Here is a 20,296-nt window from a genome sequence, read left to right on the forward strand (position 1 = left end):
CCTGTAACTGCAACAGGATTATTTCTATGGCTGCAACAGGACTGATCTTGTGAATACTACAGGACCTTTCCTGTAGCTGCTACAATTCTTTTATTTCCGTGTACTCAGTCTTATAACGAGGTTAGTAAACTTTCGTAACGTCCGATGCGTTATTTAATAAAATTTTTTTACAAAATCTCCTTTGGTAATTTAAAAACTACTAACCCGTGGTGGGAAAATACGAATGAATATTCAAAAGTAATAAAAAAATAATTTGATGAAAAACCTGTAGAATAAAACTCTAGATTCATGTCAGCTCTTGTTCACTTTAAAAACACGTGTTATCAAGTTTGTTATTTTTTTTCGCAAAATCCATGAGCTTAAATGGTGACACGCTAAAAAGTCTGTTAAAAGTTTCTACCACTTAATCCCATGTATTTAAAAGAAATAACATACTTTGAGTGTCAATTAACACAATTATTATATGAAAAAAACAATTTTAATTGAATTTTAAACTTTGAAATAACAAATCCTAATTTGAAGCACTCGCTGCATAAACGTCCTTACAGTTTAATTTCGGTGAACAATAAAATATAAAGTGATTGTTTAATATATATTAATGTAGGTAGATATATAAATGAATACTCACCAACGACATTTAATTTATAAGCTTGACTTATTTTCGGTTCTGTTGAAACTTGGCATTCGTATGTCCCACTGTCACGGACTTGCGGTGATGTTATCTTAAGTGTCCATTCATCACTTCCATCGCTGTGCATCGCTTGAAACCTTTGGTCATTAGTGTACGTCAAAATTCCGACTGTCAGAATATGAAGATCTCGTTTACGAATCCACGAGACCTGCGGTACATTCAATTTAAACGAAAAAATTTAATATTATTTCCACTTATATTTAAATATATATACATATATAACAAATTTAAAAAAACTCACAGCACGATCACCGAGATTGCGAACCCTGCAATATAAGTAAGCAGATTGCCCGACTGTTGTTGTTGTTTCTCTTTTGGTCGTGTTGTCAAAGTAAGGTTGACTGAAAGGTTGCTCCCAGTAGGAAGATGGATGGTGTTCTATCACTGAACCGCCATTACCACTTTTAGCCGCGCAACCTGTCAAATAAAGTTTACCACTACAGTTTTATTTATAATTTTTTGTTTCGGTTTTTATCTAATTCTCGATCTAATTATCATTTAATGTCATCTAGCATTAATCTCTCTGTTTGTTATTTGCAAATACAAGTGATGGTATGTGGTCAGTACTTAGTGGTAATTTTTTAGGCACCTATGTATGCAATTGTAACGATAAATTTATAATAATTATGAGAAATGAGTAATGAGGAATGAGTAATGAGTAACAAGTAACAAGTATTATTTATTGTTGCTATTGTAGAGTTTGTAGGTAATATATCACCATGTATAGCTAAAAGTTGTGCTGAGAAATCTGATATATAATAGATTGGTAAAATGTACATGGACATACGGTGATGTTTAGTCACGTTTACGTGACATTGACAAATAGTGGTTCACACGTACTTATAAAATCGATATTTGGTTAGAAAGAAAAACTAAAATGACGTAAACATGATACATTATTGCTGATACTTTTCTATACGAACAGCTTGATAACTTTCATCTGCCGGAGTGATATTGTCTTTGCGAAAAAAAAGTTTTTCGTTACTTAAATTGTTTTCCCTTTGTATAAATGATGAGCAGATTTTCTCATCTAAAAATGTCTACAGTCGACGACCCGACATAAGCCTGCCCGTTGTAAGCCTCTTTCCCTTAATCGGCAGGTACTGAGTCCAAACAGCTTCCCCACTTAACCACTTTTTTGAGTTTCGTACCAGACAGCCCGTTATAAGCCTCCGTTAAAATTCTATAAATTATAAACTAACAATAGGAACAAAATATCAAAATTAATGATGAAAATTTACTATCGATCTTTCGCGGATAATAATTTTATAAAATTTATTTAGTATTATAAAGTATTAAGTAATAAATTAAAATTTATGATCGGTAAAATTTTTTTAAAATATCAGTACTCTGTTATGTTAACACTCCCGAAAAAAATTGCAAACAAAAATACAAATATAAAATTTACAAAATAAAATTTCTAGTGTTCATCTACACAGTTGTGAATTATTAATTACTTTTTCCAATACATAAATGTCCTTACAAGCTATTGGTTTAGTACTTTTAATCCAATGAAATTCCTTTAGTCATAAAATATTCACTTTTAATTTAAAATGATTCTATCGACTATTAAATTTTCATTATAAATTCAATGAATTTTCTTTGATTATTCAATTTTATTTTTACTTCAGCGTATTTCTATTGTGCATTCAAAAAGTAATGGTTAATAAATTTATTTTTTATTTAAAAGTTTCTAACTGTTTCTCTATCCTGTTTTTTAATACTTGTCATTAAAAAATCTCATTTGTTGATCAATTTAATTTTCGAATATGAAAATCTATGTTACTTGAACTTTGAAAACAAACGTCAGTTTGCCATAAATATATTTACGTTGCTCCTCGTGAGACCTAAACAATCCAGCGATGTAAATATATGATGGTTGTTTTATAAAATAAACACAAGTGACTTTGTATAATTAATAATAATTTCAATAAAAAATCTACATTTAACTAATGTAATCACAACTCATAAATTTTTATAAATTACATTACTCTTGCTGTCAATCTCACAACACTTACGGTATAAATAAAGCAACTATTTTACTCGTGATATTTTTTTGAAATTAATAATTTTATTATAAAATTAAAAAAAAAATAATTCTTGAATCTTGATTACAACGTATTTTGATTTTAATAAATGTGTATGTGGGTATAACTAATTTCTGAAATAACATTGTTGAGTAAATCTCAATCCAAATGGAACAATGTCGTCGTGCACACATGTATTGAAACAAATTATTTCTTGGTGAGTAATATATATATATATATGTTACTAAATCAGTCTTTAGGGTGTTGAATTCTACAAAACGTTGCATGTTTCACATCATTAGTTACCTCAACACGAAATACTCTCATTATACACTGAGCGAAATCATACTGACCCAATCTTACTTTGAAATCTATATAAAAAAAAAAAAATTTCACCTCTCTAGGAACATTTTAATTTCTTTTATTACGTACGATAAACTAAAAAAAATATTTATAAATTTTAATCGAATTAACTTTTTTCATATATACGTTAATAATAATAATACACAAAAGCTCATATATTTTATATTTTTCCAGAGACCGAAATTAGAAAATTATTTCAGGCATGTGAATAATCTAAAAAATTTCAAACGTTCCAATGTGGAGTAAAGTGATATGATATGCACTAGAATCCGATAACACTTTTATAACGAGGCGAAATTTCTCTTTATATATTTTTCTATCTACAAAAAAAAAAAGCTTTTATCATCAATTTTCGCATGGACGTATTTTCAGAGTTTATTTTTCATTTCACGTAAAAAAACATTTTTAATTAATCAATTTAAAATTCAAATACTCAAAAATCAATAGTCACATTTTATATATAATTTTATTATTGTTAATTTTTATTGCATTGGAATAATAATTTTTTTTAGAGGTTTTTATACATTTCCAATAAATTATTTTTTTTTTGTACTCAGGGTTAATTCATATGCTACTTGAAAAGAAGTGCCACAGTGGAACAAAAATATTTGTTTAGCCCATTTGCGGTCTAAAAAGAAAAAAAAATTACTTTTTTGACTTAAGGATTATTTGAAATACTTGTTTTTTATAGAGTATAAATAATTGAAAAGTTATTTCAGTGGAACTAAAAGAATTTTGAGAAATTTAAAAAAAAACAAATGTTGGTTTTTGTGTTATAATATTTACACGATTTATGTAACTGTAAAAAGTATTCCGAAACTCATCTTGAATCGTGAATATCATAATATATATATTTTTTTTTCTTTTTTTTTTTAGAAAAAAAATTTAAGAGGCCGTTTTGTTTCAGTGGTTTATAAAAAAATCAAGAGGTTTCGATGTATATCTCGCTCACGTGTCAGTATTTGCTGTTTTATTTATTCATTTCCCGCTCACGCCTTATCGATTTCACAGTACTCGAAATAAAATATTAATCAATCTCATTATTCTAGTGATATATATATAAGTTATCAGGATATAGAGTTTTCAACATCAAAACAATGTAGTGTACAGAAGTTTTTATTTACTGTTAATATTTATACATTGTAAAAAGAGCGGTGTTAAAAATGGACTCATTTTAACTCCACCTGATGTTAAAATGAAATTACACCGGTGTAGGAGGTGTAATTCAGGGGTGTTAAAATACTGGTGTAAAAGCGGGGGAAACGCAAAAAATATTTTGACACACACACTTGCACTCAAACATACACACTCACACACACGCACACACATATGCACACAATCCCAAAGTAAAATATTTTAACACTGGAAAATTGGATTTTAACACCGGTAAGGAATTTTTACACCGGCGGCGGCGTTATTTTCACACCGCTTTCGATGTTAAAATTTAACACCGCCAATTTTAACACCTACACCGCTTGGACTTACTCCGGTGATTTTTTACAGTGTAACTGATGATGTGAAAAATATTATTGTGAAAATTTAGCCGCACAAAAATTGAGGCACCGAAAAATTTCAGTCATGTTCAAAATGCTCTGTCGAGAACAATTATTGTCTATAAAATAAATGAGCAATAGTGTTTGAGTTTATAGTTTTTGACTATCAATGACGATGAAAAAAAATTTATTTATCACATTTGAATAAACGGAAAAAGGGATGCATCAAAAATTTTGAATTGAGTGAATGAATTATCGGGGTGAAAAAAATAATTTACATTTGACTCTTTTGACTTAAATAGATACGAAATAAGTCAAGTTATCTAAAAGCAAGTTTAAACCAAATGTCTTTTTCATCCATTTTTGAATTGTTTTTGGTTAACTCGAGATACTTGGTATTCATTTAACGGATATAAAATATTTTTTGACATTTTACATTTGATTTGGTTCCCGGAGGCTTTACATTGTTATTCTAAAGTTATCTGCTATTATAAAACAAGTGAATGAAAATTTCCAGCAGCAGACACTGGATTTAAAAAAGAGAAAAATTTATTCACTTCTAAAAGTCAGAAATTATATTTGTCTATTTAATCAAAAGATTATTTGGATTTACGTTGATCTTCATAAAATCTAGGGTATTAGATTTATGTCAATTTTCTTAGACTGATGTAATTTTCTCTTAAAATATAAGTTTGAAATTTCAACAATGACAGTTTATGCTTTGTAATCTACTGCACAGATGTTATTTCTCCACTATTCAGATTTTATAAATTTCAAACCCTGTTTGATATAAGCAAGCTTTTTTACTTTTAGTAAAAAAAAAAAACAGTGAAATAATCAGTATCATTATCAAAAATAATTTTGTTTGTGTTCTTCTGTGACCTAGAAAAAAAAATTTTTTAAATGGAATGAAACATTTTTTTTTTCATGGTCATTCAAATTTTAGACGGAGGTGACCGAGTACTCGACCAACAAACTAGTACCCGATCACTCATGTATTTGTATACTAAATATTATTAAATATCGAAATACAAATACATGGAGTGATCGGGTACAAGCCCTTCTACACGGATAGAAATTTATAGTAAAAATTACTCAAAAAATTTGATACTGTGAGGACATGTAGTAAATATCAAAATTTTTCGTATGCACATTGTAAAATATACTACTCGATAGCATGTAAATGAAGCGCAATTTCTACACTGTAAAAAGAGCGGTGTTAAAAATGGACTCATTTTAACTCCACCCGGTGTTAAAATAAAATTACACCGGTGTAGAAGGAGTAATTCACCGGTGTTAAAAATACCGGTGTTAAATCGGGATAACCGGTGTAAAAGCGGAGTAAAATCGGTGTGAAAGCGGGGTAACCGGTGTAAAAGCGGAGTAATACCGGTGTAAAGGCAGGATAAACTGCGTCCGCTTTGGAGTATTAACTTTAAAGATTATAAAACACAAAAAATATCAGTTCTTTATGAAAATAATTAAAGAATATCATTTATTAACAAGTATAGTGATCGAGTAGGTAAAAATATTTACAAAGTGAAATATTTTCACAGCGGTAAAGAATATCTACACCGACGGCGGCGTTATTTTAACACCGGTCTAGAATATTTACACCAGCAGCGGCATTATTTTAACACCGGAGATTTTTTTTTAACACCGGTACAGAATATTTACACCGGTGGCGGCGTTATTTTGACACCGCTTTCGGTGTTGAAATTTAACACCGGCGATTTTAACATCTACACCGTTTGGACTTACCCCGGTGATTTTTTACAGTGTACTAACAACGTAGTAAAAATTCAGTTACTGGCTAAATGTTCTTACAGCACCAAACTTTATGTGCAATTTCGACTCTAAAATTCTCTGCTACCTCATCATACTTAACAAATTTTTTTCGAAATAAAAAAAAAAAAAAAAAATTCTCATTTTTTTTAGTATCCCATTTTGTGCGAAAATGAAAAAAGACATTTTTTTCAATAATACTAAAAAATTATCCTCATTTTTTAAAAATGTCAGCGTAAAATACAAGATTTAGTGAAGTCGGGATCAAGAAAGTGTATTGTTTCCTTAGCGTTTTCATTTCTCTCAGCCCATCCCTTTATATATATAAATATATATATATATATATATTCGTGATACGCCAGTAGCGAAATTTATATTGCTCCGGTCGTAACAACTATGGTATGCTGTCACAGGGTATTTGCCTGTAGCAAAGTAAAAGAGGTTTTCTCTTTCTGTCTGCAATTGCTACTACTATTACTGGTGCTCCTGGTTTTGCTTTTGCTGCTACAGTGTCTCTTAGAGGTGACTATTACATGCTGAGAATATCGTACCATGTTCAAACTAACGAACCGCCTAACCACAAAATTTTACCACGTGACTCAGCACTTTCTACTTCAGTTGAAACTACTAAACTCACTTCTAGTTCTTACACAATAGAACTACCGGCAATTTTAGTCAGATACTTTTCTTCAAGCATTCATTTAACTTATTTTGAAAAATTAATTAAATCTATGCATACAAAAGGAATACAATAAAAGAATAAAATCGTTATAGTGATCAAATTAACAAAATTTATGCAATCAAGATAGACTAGAAGATTTAATAATAAAATGAAAAATAATAATAATAAAAGACAGTAAGGGTAAATGGCGGTTCTAGTTTTTCTTAAATGTTGCGTGGTTTGCATTAGCGAAATTACATCCTATCCACACGACGTTATCTTACTAGAACCAGCGGTAGCATGTAGCTGCGATTTCGTTGATTCGCAGCACGAAGAGCAGGCGGAACAAGAAACTGTCACGGGCAAACGTTCAGTCAATTATAAGTTGTTGCAAAACGTGATTAGAATATAGAGTAAGTATTCAAGTTAACTTTATAGATTTGAAACAATGACGACAAATAACTGAAAACTTAATGAGCAAATGAGAATTATTTAATTAATTAGTTACAAACATATTGAAATCCTCGAGCAACAGCATTAAGAAAATAATTATGATATTAAAATTTATTCGTTAATGAGTCAAATTACTTTCTTCTGGAAATAATTTGAACGAAAAAAAACCATATTTCCCGGTACATCAAAGCGAAAAGGTGTTAATTACTTCAATTTATTTAGCCTTTGAACACTTGCATGTTTTTTCACACGATTGCTCGCGCCATGTACTGCGGATACTGTAATTATAAATAATTACAATAGTAACCGAGTTTATATTTTTAAAAATTATTTTTAGAATAATCAAGAAAATAACTTGGTATTAAAATTAAAATCAATAGGGGAGGGTGGGGCAGAGCGGCCCCCATAGGGCAGAGCGGCCCCCCTGAAATTTTGACCAAAAAAAAAATTTTTTGTTTTTCGACTAATTACTATAAATCCGATATGTTTGCGCATTTTTACCTCTACGCATGACATTTGGGGCAAAATGGACAAGCCCAAAATTTTGAAAAAGTGATTTTTTCATATTTTTATCGTCAAATTAAAAAAAAAATTATTATAATTCCACATTTCTAGCCCTACGCATAACACCTGGGGCAAAATGGACCAGCCGAAACTTCCGAAAAAATTATTTTTTCATATTTTTCGGCCGTTTCTCTATGTGAGAGGCAAATTTGGTCACTAAAAATTTATAAAAATTAAATTTTTTTTTTTACTTGATAAATTTTTGAAATAAAGTAAAATTATAGAATTGATTTTTTTTTTTTATTAAATAACAATTAGTAATTAAGGTAATCGAGAGTGAACGATTTTTTACGCTTTAAAAAATTTTTTTCGAGTAATATAAAACCAAAAATAGTTGTCAAGAGAAAGAAATACATTCTTAATGATAAAAACAATTTAAAAAAAATAAAAACGAAAAAAACAAAATTTTTTTATCACTTTTTGAAGGGGGGTCGCTCTGCCCCACAAAAAAAAAAAAAAAATTTTTCAGAATTTTGGCAAAACGTCCATAAATTTGTTCGAAATAGGACAAAAGTAAAGTGATCTTATGGTTGAAAGCCACAAAAAATAATAATTGGCTTAGGGGGGCCGCTCTGCCCCACCCTCCCCTACATCATTTTATGGGTGTCGAGTAGAATCGGAATGCAATATGGGCCGGTAATGAAAAAAAAAATGGGTGTGATTTTATTCAATATATAGTAAAAAATTACAGAGTAACTTTGGAGCGAATTATTTTTTTGTGAAATAATGTCTGTATTAAATATAAATTTATTCCAACATTTAAAATCCGTAAACAGAGCAGACGTGGATTGAAATAAAAGTTACTTCTAATTTTAAAAAGTGTATCTTTAGTTCAACTTTAATGTAATTTTTATTGAAAAATAAAAATAATGTTTTACGAAAAAAGGATTATAATTTAACGTATTTAAATGGGAATAAAACGTTTAGGTATTTTAAATTAAAATACTGATAAAACATTTAGATTTACAGTGAACGTACAATGAAGGTATAGTAAATGGCCGAGAATAATTTATTCACAGAGAATTTTCGATTACAAATTACCGTGACAATCGCGGTAATGGCCGAATAACTCTGAATTAATGAAATAAATATTTCATTTATTATAGGAAAAAAAAATTATGTTTTTATTTTTATTAATTTTTAAAGTCAACAGTTAAATTTATCGTTCATTAAAAACTGCTCGTTGTCTTCTAAACATTTTTATTTAGAAAAAAAATTGTTTATTGGATTCCCATGTAATTACGGGTAGTAATTACGGCACTTAATCCCTGAGCTTCTTCTTCATGCTAATAGAGGCCAACCATTGCCCAAATTATTTTTTATTTAAATTCTATACAAAATTAGTGATGACGACAACCCGGCTTTCAAGTTTGGCGGAAGTATCCGTATGAAAAAACAATATATGGTTAAAATATATAAAATCATATATGTTTACAACAAAAAAAAAAAGGCCATTCGGCAGCCGAAATGGAAGGTAGATTTATAAAAAGTCACATACAGACATATCTTGCGATACATGTTAGTGTATATAGACATGATATGATATTAGGCTCGTTTTCTTAGAGTGAGGGTAAAAAAAGACGACTATTTTCGATAGAGAACTTCAGATAGTTGATTCGACAAAACATTTTATAGGTAACCTAACAAAGTAACCTTCACGGAAAAAACTATAGAAAATTTAATTAGTATGAGATCATAATTATAATTGCTATTACGATGGCAAGATCAGATATAATTTTAGGACTACAGGTACGATTGAAACATCATAAATATTAAAAGAAATACTTTTAAAATATAAAATAGCTGTAAAATTTGCAGGTTATTTTGTTCACAATAAAGTACAACTGACAAAATTGTAGTATAATGGAAAATACATAAGTTATGTGGAATGAAAACCATATTTTCAACTTTTTTGATTTCATGAAAATTTCAAGGCTATCAAATTATTGAAAGAAATACTCGAAACATAAAGGTTAAGGTCATAAATTAAAGCTTATTAGTCAAGCTTTAGAATACTTTTTACAGAAATTATCTATGAGTTTCAGTTTTAAAGTTATATAAACTTTAAAAGTGAATAAAAACTGATTTTTTCGAAAAATCGTGAAAATTTTAAACAGCCATAACTTCAAAACTATTTGAACGATTTAGCCCATCTTTGAACTTGATCAAGATAATCGCCTATAGAATAAGTGTGGAAAATTTCATTAAGATCCGATAAGAACTGTAGGTGCTATCGTAATGACAAGACCAGTGATAATCATAGGGAGTAGAGGTACATTTGATCCATCATAAGTAATAAAAGAAATACTTTTGAAATATAAAATAGCTGTGAAATTTACAGGTTATTTTGTGCACAATAAAATACAACTGACGAAACCGGATTATAATGGGAAATTCATAAGTTATGTGGAATGAAACCCATATTTTCAACATTTTTTGATTCCATTAAAATTTTCAAGGCCATCAAATTATAGGATGAAATGGTCGAAATATAAAGTCTAAGGTCATAAATTAAAGCTTATTAGACAAGCTTTCAGATACTTTTTACGGAAATTGTCTATGAGTATTAGTTTTAAAATTATATGAACTTGAATGTGGAAAAAAATTGATTTTTTCAAAAAATCATGGAAATTTCAAAAAGCCATAACTTCTAAACTAATCAACCGATTTTGCCCATCTTCGAACTTAACCGTGATAATCGCCCATAGAATAAGTGTGAAAAATTTCATTAAGATCTGATAAGAATTGTAGGCGTAATCGTGTCCTCAAAACTGCGTTATATCCCATATATATATATATATATATATATATATACATACATATATAAATTTTTTAACGGATGGTATTTTCGAACCCTACTCAACTAATTATGATAGGTTGTGACAAAATTGCTTGAAAAATCGACCATGAGGACAAATACAATAGTTAGATTTTAGAAAAATCTACCTAAAAAATATACGATATATAATAAAAAATCATATAGAGATTTTGGCCGATTTGATATAAAATTATATATAGTAGTAAATATATGTATTTCATATATGTAACTTATGTGTTTTTTATATTAAGCTATATATACGTTTACATTTACCTTATAATATATTGTATTGATATATTTTTTCTTCTATATTCAAAAAATATAAAATTTTTATATGAAATGAAATATATGGAAGCATATAATTTATCTTATATAGGGCATCATATATTTTAGCATATATTGCATTCGGTGTATGTATATTTTTTGTATAATATTGAGATATATATTTTATATATGCTAAACATATAGGGATTCGTATATGATGAATATTATATTTTTTAATATAAAGAAAAATATATCAGAAAATATAGTTAAATTGGCCACGAATATTTTCTGATGTTTATCATATATTTTTACATATATTTTGACCATATATTTTATTTTCATACGGGATAGAGCACTGCCTTTTCACTCCGCGTTCGAAGTGTGCAAAATTCCCATGCAATTTTAGTAAGGAGAATATTTCTGAGATAAATAAATCTCAATACAAATTATAGAAAATTTTTCCATATAAATTCAGATTCCCTTTGGTTTAACATTTATATAATTTTATACCAATTTTCATGTGAATTCGCATTAATACAGATGAATAATTGCGTGTAATACCAGAAATTTAATACCCATTAATTTGAATTAAAACATAAATTTTTTTTTTCTTGTTAAGAAATATCGGCTTCCGTCACTTATTGTTCCGATTTTGTTTGTGGTCATCGACAATGGCGTTGTTTTATTAGCAAATAAACTGACAGTTGAAAAAAAATTCTCATTGTTATTAACAACAGAGTTTTTTAATATTGAATTACAAATAATTTGTATTGACATCTGATATTATCGATGTCTATGTATAAATATATATATATATATATATATATATATATATATATATATATAAACCGTTATTTTGGTACATTGGTGCTGTGAATCCAATCGGAAATTTTGAAATTCGATATTAATTAAACAACTGTAACATCAATTCGCTAATATCGATTCTATAAAAAATTCAATAAGCCAAAATAACAAGAGCTTAATAAATACCGACGCTTCGAAAATGGAAAATACGAATTATTAAATAATATAGACTAAACCAACTCTCGAATGAATCGATTTATTATTCAATTTTGATTTTATTATGATCGATTCAATGTACAAAATTTAACCATGAGAACAGAATGAATTTTTGATGCAGAATAAGTAGAAAACTCGCTATTTAATATTTTGCTGAGGAACAGATGAAATAAAAACTTGACAATCCTTATATTATTTAAATCTCAATATTTTTAAATCAAACTACATATATTATCAATCTTTGTATTATTATGCTGATGTATTCGAAGAATTCTAATTGATTACTGACTAATGAATCGACTCGTAAACGAATATTGAAGAAAGGATTTAAGTTTCTCAATGAAAGTTGTTTCATGAATGAGTAACTTTGTCTGAAGTTTGCCAGTGTAATTGTAAATAACAATTAGTAATAAAAACTACAAGTAAGTTTTTTAATAACCGAAATTAAATGAAACTTTTTCCGTGTTCTTATTCAGTGAAAAACGAAAATATTGGAATAAGAAATTATGATTGATTATAATCTTGTTTATTTCACTGAATTAATACTGTTGTTGTTGTTTTTTTATTTATTTATATCGAAACTCATCGTTTAAGCCATGACATTTATTCACTGAATTGCTTAAGTATGAAACGTAAGTAAAATGCAAAATACAATGACTCCTAATGTAGAACTGCCCGGGAAAAAGTAATTCCAGTCACTAATCTAAACAGTTACGCGTAGTAATTACGGCAATGGATGACTAAATACTTCCTTATCTTATGTACTTCCCTCCCCCTCCCATGCTTGGATAAAGAGCCATTCGTAGCAATTAACCATCGTCAACTCCTCGCCTCTATACTTTGATGCACTGAAGGATCCTTAGCACGGAGAAAAAAAACAGGTAATTTTCTTATGTTACATAGAAAAATTTACTGTGTTAACATTCACTAAAAAAAAGTGGTTGTATCGCTAAAGTAGTGCTAATGGTAGATAGTTGTCATGACAAAATGTATCGTTAACTTGGCAATACTAGATTGCTGCATTAACTATCTTCAATTTTAAATAAAAATATTGTCAATTTAACTATATTCTTTGGTTATATCCCCCATACTTAGTATTGCTGTTTTAACGATTCCTATATATTGCTATTACAGCAATCTGAATTGTTATTACAACAATCCAAATGGTTAATATAGCAATCCGGATTGTAGATATATTAATACGTATTGTTAATATAGCAATACGTATTGCCGTAGCAACCATTTATATAGATAGTTGATTTAACAAAACATTGTATGGGTAAAATAGCAATCTAGCCTTCACGCAAATGGTAAAATAGCAATCTAGCCTTCACGCAAATAAAGTATTGCTATATTAACAATCTACGATTTTCCAAACTTTAGATGGTTACTTTAACCTAACGGTATTGCTATTACTCGGGTCAAAAATAAAACTTGATTCAGGCTCGCTTCACCTTATTTTCGTTTGAAGTTATCGATTTCCCGACGATTTTTCGATAAGATCTCGACTTTTTCTACTTAAATTAAATTTTTTTCATCTTAGTTTCAACTTATTTGTACTTTCTGATTTTAGTTTGAACTTATTCGTCTTTGCTTCGAGCATAATAGTCATTCACCTTACTTATGACTTGCTGAATCAAGTACAAGTTATTTATTCACCTTACTTTCGCCTTAATTTATAATAGTAGTTTATCTATCGAGTGCGTCGTGTTTAAGACGCGAGTGTGAAGATTGGTGCCCGAGCTGAAGGCAAGGGTACCAACACACGAGCGTCTTAGACTCGATTGTACTAGATAAATACATTAGTTTTTGTGACAAATATTTGAAATTTACTACATTTAGTGCCTATAAATGGCAGGTTAGAAATCCGCGTTTATTTATTTGGTAAGATTGTTTTGAGTATTTGTTGAAAATTAGAGAGAAGTCGGTAAGTGGACGAATTAAAATGATGATAAATTTTGTCACAAGGTGGCTCATTAAGTTACTTCGATATTTTTTGGTCGTTTGCTATCGCACATGTAACCAAAAAATATTTTTTGATCCGATGATGACGTCATTATTAGAACGATTAGGTATCTTTTTTACCAGCTGTTTCTTATCTAATATTTTTAGTTGCCGGCTATAGGCGCTAAATGTCGTAGATTTCAAGTGTCTGTCACAAAAAAATTATTTCACCGTAGTTTTGGCTAAGTCGAATAAGTCTAAATCAAATCGATTTCGACTTGATTTAGACTTTTTCGCCTTATATTTTAAGTCGAATAAGTCTAAACCAAGTCTATTTTCGACTTGCTTTCAACTTTTTCGTCTTAAATCGTGACTAAGTAAGCCAGTTAAGTCTAAACCAAGGCGAAAACTCAATGTATTTCATATCTCCGTAAAAAAAGTCGAGTTTGTCTTATAAAAAACAGCTCCAAATATCGACTTGGTAAACCAAGTCTAAATCAAGTTTTATTTTTGACTCGGGTACAGCAATATTTTTTTTCAGTGTAGGAATAATTCTTATGTTATATAGGACAGCGAACCAGCTTTTATAATCACGGTTAACAATTACTATAGATATTTTGGTAATCACTAATCCAACCGCTGTGCAAGTTGATCGTAATTTAAAAAATGGAGATAAAGCTGCAATCAAACAAGGAAATAATATGCAGCTTTTTCGTTGTGCACTAATACCTAGCGATCAAATCTGAACGGCTGTTAGAAGATAAATGGCATGTGTCTGAATTTGTTTTCATGTACAAGCGGAAATAACTTTTTGTTGTAAATTATTTCCATTATTTTATTCACTTAAGCTAAAGTATTAAATTTATTTATGCATCAAGCAAAACGTGTTGTTAAAAAAAAATTGAGTTAATAAAACGCATTTTGGAAAAAAAAAATATGCGTAATTTTTTTTTTTTTGTTTTTTCATTAAAATGAAAATAAAACATAAATAAATTGAATTCTACGGAAGGGTGAAATTTAAATTATCGTGCATTCTCGTGTTACTGTAAATAGAAAAGTATTTTTTAATAGATTCATGTTATATGTGCATATAAATCTAAATTTTAAAAGGCGTGATTAATTTTTCTGTTGGTTTTATTTCTTCTTTGACTATTTATATGCACATGAAGGTAAAAAACTGTGAATGTAACATCAATCATCATATTTATACGTATACATAAATGTATTCACATACACAGTTAGAATACATGTCGAGTAGTTGATAAAAAAGAATCGACTTGTATAATTTAAAATACAAGTGTAGAATTTTAAAGTAGATCTCGGTTTGATCGCTTAAATTCATCTGCATATATCCATACATATAAAAATATAGATATATATTTACACGTATTCATACATGGCATTCAAAAGTTTCCTCCTTGTTTTCACTCTTTTTTAGCTTGTCCAGACGAATGGTAAGAGATGAAAAATTCTTAAAGATAAATTCCAACTCTTTGTTCAAAAATAAAATATTCTGACATCGCATAACCGCTTGCTAACCCACTTACAAGCCAACGTTTTTACGTCTACTCCAAATAGAACTTTTATCTACACAGTGAATGTGGATGGCGGAATAAAATTTCGGCGATTGCGAGGTACATTAACTTTTTTTTTTTTTTTTTAACCAGCTGTCAAGTGTATATATATACACACACTTGAGTATATTTTTGCTCTTTACGTTGTACGAAAATTCATTTTATTCCTTTTGAGCTTCTGATGGGTTAGATCTAATGGCTAAATAATAATTTATTGAATAATGATTTTCTAGGCTCACTAGAGATCAGGGCAAGTTTTAAATAAATTATAAAAATATTTATGAAGATAATCAAACATTCTTTATGGGTATTATCAAAAGTGAGGCACAACGGTTCAATCTCAATACATACTTGAAAAAAAAGAAACTTATTCGTCGAAAGTTATATCGTGATTCAGAGTTTATTGGTGATTTTGGAATAAAACAATGTATCCGGGGCAAAAGAAGACGCCGAGAAAATCTTAACAACTAACAAAAAGTTCGGTAAATCCAAAAGTGCACGACTCTTAATGCTCGTTTGCAAAAAAAATGAAAAATACGATAAAAGTTTCAAGGGCAATTTTTTTTTCTTTCTATTACACTAGAAATTTAAATTTCGCTCCGAAAAATAGTCAGATGTATTTTTTCGCGCAGACGCGACTGGTTTGACGAAAGTATATGTAAAAACATTTATAGATATACAAAATTAATTAAGTTCTTTTTATTAATTATAATTAAACGGGGCCGAATTTGATGGCCGTTTATAATACACTTCTTCTTTGGCCCTAAAATGATCTTTAAAAAAAAAAAAATGATCCAAATAATGGCTTTTTTCTCGAGTTTTTGTGTTTGCGGGTTACGGACACTTTTTTTTACTGCTTGACGGGAAATTTTTTTTTTACATTTTGATGTTTTTTTAGTTATTTAATACATCAAATTAGTCTTTATAAGTAATAAAATTAATCCTTATTAAATTCTCTATCCGATGATGTGTAACTTGGTTAAGCTCCGTGGACTAACAAAAGTAAAACAGTAAAAACAGTAGCGAAAAAGAGGCAAACTGAATTTTTCGATCGTAAAGCACACTCTAATGCTTCGCATTACAAGTCGTGTAATTTGCGTGATTCGCCTTGGTTTCGACTTAACTGGTCTTAATTAGTCAGAATTTAAGACTAAGTCTAAATCAAGTTTTATTTTTGACCCGGGGTTTTATTATCACTACCCAAATTAGCGGAATCAGTTCAATTTACGTCTAATATTTCGACTCGATACATCTATCTAAATAAATAGACTCGCATTTTAATAAAACTTGTTTCGTGGACTGTTCTTTATAAAATAGTGTGCTTATTAAACTATCTGAGTGCAGTAGATACGATATAACTTAAGTAGATCGATGTAAAATTTTTGAGTAAAAGTAAAACACGCTCATCACTTGGCGTTCGAAATGTACAATTTTATTTTTCGTCTCTATTAATTTCATTCAGAAAAGCAGTTGTACTTTTTTGTACATTGTATATATTAATGTAATTATTTTTCTCCAAACAGAGGTTAAATACTCGTGACAAAAATAGCTATGCAAACTTAGCAGAAATTGCTATGGGATTGACGGCGGTACTAATGAAAATTATACAAAGTAAATACAACGTTAATTATACAAAGTAGCTCGTGTTTATTTGATATAGCAGCCATGTTATATTTACATTGTTCAATGGTTAAACTCTCATAAGGAATGATGTTAACGTATTTCCGGCAAGCCGACGTTTCATTTTATTAAAGTTCATAAGTAATGTAATTTATATTATTTGAAGATATTGGTAATCATCAAAAAAAGATGTTTTTTTTTATATCAATTATTGTAACGTAGGATACAGGCTCGGATAATATTTGATTAAAAATAAATTCATTAATTATTGCTTTTTTAATTCACATTGGAAACATTCTGCAGAATAACAAAATTTGAAAATTTGGCTAACGATACATTGAGTCATAAAAAACAATTTTGGAAACATATATTTTTTTAAATTTAGAGACACTCAGAATTGTGAAAAAAAATGATAATAATTAATTGATTATAATTACGAATAAAATCAATTTGAGCAAAAATAGTTTTATCAAATTTTTGGGGTGGTCCGTTTTAACCACCCATTCCCTATATATAGGGAAAAAATATTTAATAATATTTCAATCGGTATAATAAATAACCCAGATTATATGCTAAACAGAATTAAATAAACGGTCTTTATCCTGCTAACCGATTTATCAAGTAATTAATTAACTTTGTAATTAACTGAAATCAGATGGTATAGAAATATATATGTATACATATACATATATTTGAGATCGTAAATTCTTATGCGCAGTACGCCTGCGTGATTAGAAAGTATAAGTTTTGCTACGACATTAATGGCTACAGCTTAAGACGGAAGCCAATGCATCACTTTATTATAATCACGTAACAATTACACTGACATAAAGTGTAATTGAATTTTATTAAATTATTATTTTCGAATTACGTACATCTATATCAATCAGGAGTATGAGAATTATTTTAGCTTAAGAATTATTCGTAAATAATTTTTTAAAAAATTTCTTTTGATGGCAATTGGAAATTGGCTTTAATTACTTCAAATGGAAGTAAAAAAAAAAAATCACCGTATTCAAATGCATAAAAATCCATTATTTCCTTAGCGGTTTCAATTTGCCCGCCCTTCCCCTGTATGTATTTTTTTAAATTAACAGTTGAAAAAAAATCATCGTTAACTTTTAATGAGTTAAATTTAATTATTTTTACTTTAAAGTTTTTTTTTTATATCGAAAGAAAAGTCAAGAGTGAGGAGTAAGAAGCCAGGAAGAGTCTAATATATTTAATTAGCAATTATAATTATAAATAATTAAATCTATGTTAAGCAATTACAAAAAACTCTTTAACAATTATTTTTATATTGCGGTTAAATAATAAAAAAATTTGCAGAGATTAACTTGAGAAGCAAGTCGAGAGTCAGATAAGCGGAATATCACTGTTCTGAAATCCTCGTTGGTTGTCTTTACTCGCTGTCTAGTGGCACAAGAACGTGAGTTTTCTCGTACGTGCCCAGAGTTTTTTATCTACCTGGACTTGTCTTACATTGCATATCCTGACTCCGTCACCATACTGGATATCAATAATCTGTCCTCATATTACGATTTATAACATTGGATGTGTTTTTTTTGTACAATTATCGTAAAACTAAATTAAATTGATAAGAAAATTGCATCTTTTTTATTTGCTAAGAACCCGTATGAAAATAACATATATGGTCAAAATATATAATAAATATCAGAAATATATGTGGCCAATTTAACTATATTTTCTGATATATTTTTTTATATACTAAAAAATATAATATTCATCAAATAACAGTCCGTATATGTTTAGCATATATAAAATATATATCTTAATCATATACAAAAATATATTTTTATCATATATGAAAATATTTATTCTTGTCATATACGAAAACTATATTTTTATCATACATAAAAATATATATTTATATCATATACGAAAAATATATTCTGATTATATATAAAAACATATATTTATATTGCATATGGAAAAAAAAAGTTTCTTATTCGTATGACCAACTCCAAGCAAATTAGATCTAAATTTCAATATACTCTTAAAATTGCAGTCAAATTTTTCAAAATTAGTTAATTTGATGCGAATATATATACCCATATACATATACATACACCGAATAAAATATATGCTTAAACATAACAAAGAAAATATATGGTGCCATATATAATATAAATTATATGCTACCATATATTTCATTTCATATAAAAATTATATATTTTTTGAATATAAAAGGAAATATATCAATACAATATATTATAAGGTAAATGTAAATGTATATATAGCTTAATATAAAAAACATACAAGTTACATATATGGAATACATATATTTACTACTGTATATAATTTTATATTAAATCGGCCAAAATCTCTATATGATTTTTAAGAATATACAATATAATATATTATAAATTTTTTTGTTGCAAACATATATGATTTTATATATTTAAACCATATATTATGTTTTCATACGGGAATTTAAAAAAATTTTTTTTAATTAAAAAGAAATTATTGCAAAGACTTTTTTTTTTTTTTAAATGAATATGACATTTTGAAGTCCAGCGAACTATTCTGGATTATTTTTAAAGTAAATTCAGAGTTCATGGGTATGTGTGTGTAAGTATGTGTATCATAGAATGTGTGTATGTGTGCCTCTACCGTTTTCCATCTCGAAAGAATTTACTGATTCGAATGTTTGCTACGAAAAACGAGAGTTTTTACTGAGAACTCTGGTTGATTAGATTTCGGAATTGATCGAATGATTTTCCATTTATCTAAAATAATTTATTTTTACATCTTGAATAATCGTAACTCTATTTGGGTGATTATTTTCGAAATCTAATCAACTGGACATGATGAAAGTTTTTATTTGCCACAGGATTCATTCGATTCCGTTAATTCATTTGGAAGATATAGAGAACCAAAGTTTTTAAAAATAACGGTTTTTGTCTGTTTTCTTTGAATAATAACTTGTAAGCTATTAGTCCGATTGGTTTCCAAGTTAGATAGATTTTGTTCAGATAAAGCCGTTGATTGCGTAAGA

General features: G+C 28.4%; 1 protein-coding gene across 3 annotated transcripts in view; it reads right to left on the reverse strand.

Annotated features, from left to right (window-relative positions):
* Positions 1-20,296, reverse strand: part of LOC130669276 (hemicentin-1-like) — a 52,581-nt gene that overhangs the window by 14,171 nt on the left and 18,114 nt on the right. For all 3 annotated transcript variants that reach the window (XM_057472070.1, XM_057472062.1, XM_057472078.1), the window contains 2 exons: positions 933-1,108; positions 629-839 (listed from right to left, as the gene is read on the reverse strand). In XM_057472070.1, the coding sequence (XP_057328053.1) occupies positions 629-839; positions 933-1,108 (387 nt within the window). The remainder of the gene's footprint in view (positions 1-628; positions 840-932; positions 1,109-20,296) is intronic.

Source organism: Microplitis mediator, chromosome 1, assembly GCF_029852145.1.
Source record: "Microplitis mediator isolate UGA2020A chromosome 1, iyMicMedi2.1, whole genome shotgun sequence".
Lineage (NCBI taxonomy): Eukaryota > Metazoa > Arthropoda > Insecta > Hymenoptera > Braconidae > Microplitis > Microplitis mediator.